This window comes from Macaca thibetana, chromosome 1 (assembly GCF_024542745.1).
Source record: "Macaca thibetana thibetana isolate TM-01 chromosome 1, ASM2454274v1, whole genome shotgun sequence".
Lineage (NCBI taxonomy): Eukaryota > Metazoa > Chordata > Mammalia > Primates > Cercopithecidae > Macaca > Macaca thibetana.
In genome coordinates this window covers 10,652,243-10,656,381 of record NC_065578.1, presented here as the reverse complement: position 1 = coordinate 10,656,381, position 4,139 = coordinate 10,652,243, and the positions used below count along the sequence as shown (strand labels likewise).

Genomic DNA, 4,139 nt, shown 5'->3' with positions numbered 1-4,139 from the left:
GGTGCCTACTTTTATTGCTGGCAGTGGGCTGACTGATGGCCCTTAGGGACACCACCTCCTTGCTCACCATCTCACTTGGCTCATCTGTGAAGGCTATTTTTGCCATCCCCAGCTCATGGGGCTATGAAAAGAGGCTGCTCGGCCACATGGTGGTCATAGCTGTCTTTCCTCTTGGCATCAGAGCCTGGCCAGCAACCAACTGCCCATGGGCAGTCTACTTGATTGGGTCCAAGGACATGAGGCTGATTGCAAAGCCCCTACTCACTGGTCAGGACCTCTAAAGCTGCTCTCAGCTGTTCCCTTCTCCGTGGCCATTTACAACCAGCCCAGTGTCTGCCACTTGGGAGGAAGGACCTTAACTCAGACAATTCCATCCGCCTTTGATGACTAGGGGAATAGGGGGTGGGGAGGATGGGGAGACGAGGGAAGTAGGTCTATACTAGCAGAGAAAGGGGCTTAAATCATCCAAGGACCTGGGGATCAGGAGATCCAGGTTTAAATCTTCTATTCATTCATTTGTTCATCCACTCATTCATTCACCATACATTACCAGCAGAACCGGTGGCTTATGCAGAGGATATATAGACAGTAGAAGTAATGCCTGTCCCAGTGAAGATTGCATTTCAGCAGTATGACCTCAGGAGAATTACTTGACATCTGTGGTCCTATTAAGGAAATCATCTAAACTTCCCTCACTCAGGGAACAGGATGACTTCACTAGTGGTGGGTGCTCTAAGGAAGGGGAAAGGTAGGATAATCTTTGGGGTTAGAATCACAATTTTCAATCCCACCCACACTCAAGAGACTCACTAGAGAATCAATGTTCCAGATTATTAGGGCCAAAAAGTGACCCTACAGGTCACCTCAGCCAGTCCTTTAACAGACGGGAAGCCTGAAGCTCAGAGACGGGAAGTAGTTTGCCCAAGGGCAAACTGGGAGTCTGTGGTTAAGCTTGGACTAGGATCCAGGTCCCTCACTTCCAGTCCAGTGCTCCTTCCACCACACCATACTGGGACTGTTCTTCTTTCAACCCAGTTTCTGGAGTTGAAGGACAACAACAAGAGAGGTGTCAAAGGGCAAGCCAGGTCACGGCTACCAGATCTCATGGCTAGCCAAATCTCCAGGGGGGTTCCAGAATGCTTCACCCAAAGTTCTTAGCCCCTTGGAGAGATCACTGGGGCTCTGTGGCATCTGGCCCTGGAAAACTTCCTGGGGAGGGGAACAGAAGCTGCTGAGGCCACGGTGGAGGGCCATCAGATTTCCAAAGAGAGAGAAACAGGGACATGGAACCTGCAGTGAAGAAGGCAAGTCTGAGAGAATGGAGTCAGCTCCCCCTAAGGGTCAGCTGGGCCCACATCCCAGCAAAGACTGGGTCCGGCCCAGCCTAAGGAAAGTTGGGGAGAGAAGCGAAGGCAGTGGGGAAGGATGACTGGAAAGACCAAAAAAAGAGGGTGAGTGTGTGTGTGCGTGAGAGAAAGAGAGAGAGAGAGAGATAAACCTGAGGGAGGGAACAGAGCAGGGAAACAGAGGGTACAAACAAAGAATGCAGACCCTGATTGTACATCTGTGTGTCTGGACTAAGGTTAGAGGAAGAGGAGTGAGTATTGGGGTAGAAAAGCCAAGCAAAATGGACCGTGGGCTGAAAATGGAGATTCTGTAAGGCACCTGTCCGGGCTGGGCTTCTGCCCGGAGCTTCCACGGAGCCACAGCCTCCTCCCTCCCTCCAGAAGATCCCCTGGTTCCTTGGGAGGTGTAGTAGGAGGTGGGGAGCGGGTGTTTGCTCTAAATCCCCATGCTTCGCCCCTAGGAGCAGGACAGTGCGTGTGTGTGTGTGCATGCGCGCGCGCGCTGGGGGTGGGAGCGTGTCTGTGCTTGGGAGCCTGAGCGGCTTTGTGAGTCACTGGGCATCGGTGGGAACACCAGGTGGTGGGCTCTGGAATCTGGGGCTTAGTCAGTGAGTCCAGAGACAGCAGCCTCGAGTGCGGAGCGGGGGCGAAGATGCTGCCCAGGTCCACGAACGTGTGTGCTTGTGAGATCTGTCTGCCCACGTGCGCGTGAACCGTGGGTCTGTGTGGATTGTGTGCGCCTGAAGATTGTGGGTGGGTGTGTACTTGCGCAAGTGGACTACGAATATGTGTGTGGACTGTTTTCCAGTGGTCTGTAGATATGTGTGTGCGCGTGGATGGGTGTGAGTGTGCGTGTGGACTGTGGGTGTGGGCGGGCTTCTGAGTTTCCAGGGCGGCCGCGAGGCGCTGTCCGCGGTGCTGACCCGGGGCGTGGGCCGACAGAGACCGGCGCCCAGTCTCGCAGTGGGTGGGGGACAGCGGGAAGCTGGCGCCGGCCGTGGAGCAGAGAGGGGCCGAGAAGAGGAAGCCCCCAAGGAGGCGCCTTCCCAGCCCAGCTGCCGGCCTCCCCAGGGAGTTGGGAAAAGTTCTTCCGGCGGTGGGGTTGGCTCCCGGGACGCGGCGCCCCTTTCGCTGGGACTCTTCCCTGACCCTCAGCGCCGCCACTGCCCGGCTACCCACTCCACCTCCACCCTCGTTCGCGTTCTCGGCAGAGCCCGGGGACCCTCACGCGTGCTAATTCCATCGCCGGCCCCGCCCGCCCCAAGCCCCCACGCGCCCTCCCCGGCCGCACCTGCAGCCAGCTTAACCGGGAAAATGTCCCTCCGAGAGCACGAGTACGCTAGGTAGGGGGTGAGTGGAGGGGGTCATTAGCCTTACTCTGTCCCCTCCTTCCGCTCTAGCACGGCCGAGAGCCCGATCCAGGGGCGGCTTCAGACTGACGCTCAACTTTTATGGACCCAGATATCCCCCAGCTGGGACGAGCAGGGGCCACAGGTCGGAAGGCTTGCCGTTCCTGGACATCCAACATCCAACTCTCCTTGGCCGACCGAGACTGCTGCAGTCCCGCGGGCAGATGGTGCGGAGCTGGGGCCGGGTCGCGGAGGGCAAGCTTGGGTTCTGTCCACCCCTGACTGGCTTTCCCAGGGGGCTCCGAGGCCCGCATCCCGGGCTGGCTGGAGAGCGGGAGAACTTCGCGCGCGGCGCCACGCAGGTCCGGATGCGGACGGCGAGGAGGACTTCCCCCCTCCTCCTAGCAATGCATCCCCCAGCCCCGAGACCGAGTCCGGATGGCGCCCCGCGGCCGTGCACTCACCTCGGCCGGCCGAATGGGGCTGGGCTGAGCCGCCGGCGCCGGGGGGCAGTGCGCGGAGGGTCGGGAGGCGGCGGCCACCCCGCTGCGCAGACTCGTCTCCTCGCGGGAGTCGCAAGGGGAAGCTCCTCGGAGCCGCAAGAAGCCGGGGTTCCACGCTCTGCTCCAGGGCAAGCAGACCGCGGGAAGCGGCGCGCGAATCCCAGTCACCAGCTCGCAACCCGAGCACTCCGCGCCGCCGTCGCCTTTTATTCGCCTCCCGCCTTTGTTTGGGTCCGGGCTCCTACCATAGGTCGCAGGGGTGTCCGAGTCAGGCTCCGGAGCCGCGCCGCCGCCCAGCCCCTGGCGCCTCCTCGGGCTCCGCGCTGTCGCGCCTTGCGTCCGTGGTCGGCGAGAACCTGCGCCACGCCGCGAGCTGCGGTCTCTGGGGCCAGCTGTCTGGCCCTGTCTTCGCCGCCGCTCCCCCTGCCGATCCGCGCGGTGGTTCAGTCCGGCCCTGGCGCCCGCGGACGGGGGAACGAACGCGGCGCAGCGACCCCTGGGGGTCAGTCCCAGCCCCTGCAGACTGCCCGGGCCAGGCCCCCTCCAGCCCCGCCCCCGGGTTTCCTGATTCCCAAGGCTCTCCCGGGCCTGCGCTCCCGCTCCTCTCCAGCCAGCCCGCCCAGCCTTGGCAGGTCACCAGCCTCCTGGACACTCGCGGGCATCCCCGGGCGCCCTCCGGAGGGAGCTGCCAAGCCCAGGCTCCTGGCGCTGTCCCTTCCTCGTTTGTTCTTCAGTTACCCCTCTGGCACCAGAACCCGGAGCCTTGCCAGCCCCTGGGACTGGGCATCCCTCCAGCTCCAGCACATGGCCTGCCTGACACCCCTAGCCAAAGGGCCACAAGGAGAAAGAGCTTGGGGTGGGGTGCGGGGGGCAAGCCAGTGCCTTGGCCCATTTCTCTTCATCAGGGCTCAGAAAGCATTGGCATTGGTGTTGCCCAGGGA

The 4,139-nt window shown here is 61.2% G+C and overlaps 1 protein-coding gene across 1 annotated transcript; it reads right to left on the bottom strand.

Annotated features, from left to right (window-relative positions):
- Nucleotides 1-667: 667 nt before the first annotated feature.
- Nucleotides 668-3,860, bottom strand: LOC126956361 (uncharacterized). Its single transcript, XM_050793609.1, has 3 exons — nucleotides 3,787-3,860; nucleotides 3,160-3,694; nucleotides 668-1,290 (listed from the first exon to the last, which is right to left on the bottom strand). The coding sequence occupies exons 1-3, from the start codon at nucleotides 3,858-3,860 to the stop codon at nucleotides 1,093-1,095; spliced, it is 807 nt and encodes a 268-aa protein (XP_050649566.1). The 3' UTR covers nucleotides 668-1,092.
- Nucleotides 3,861-4,139: the final 279 nt, after the last annotated feature.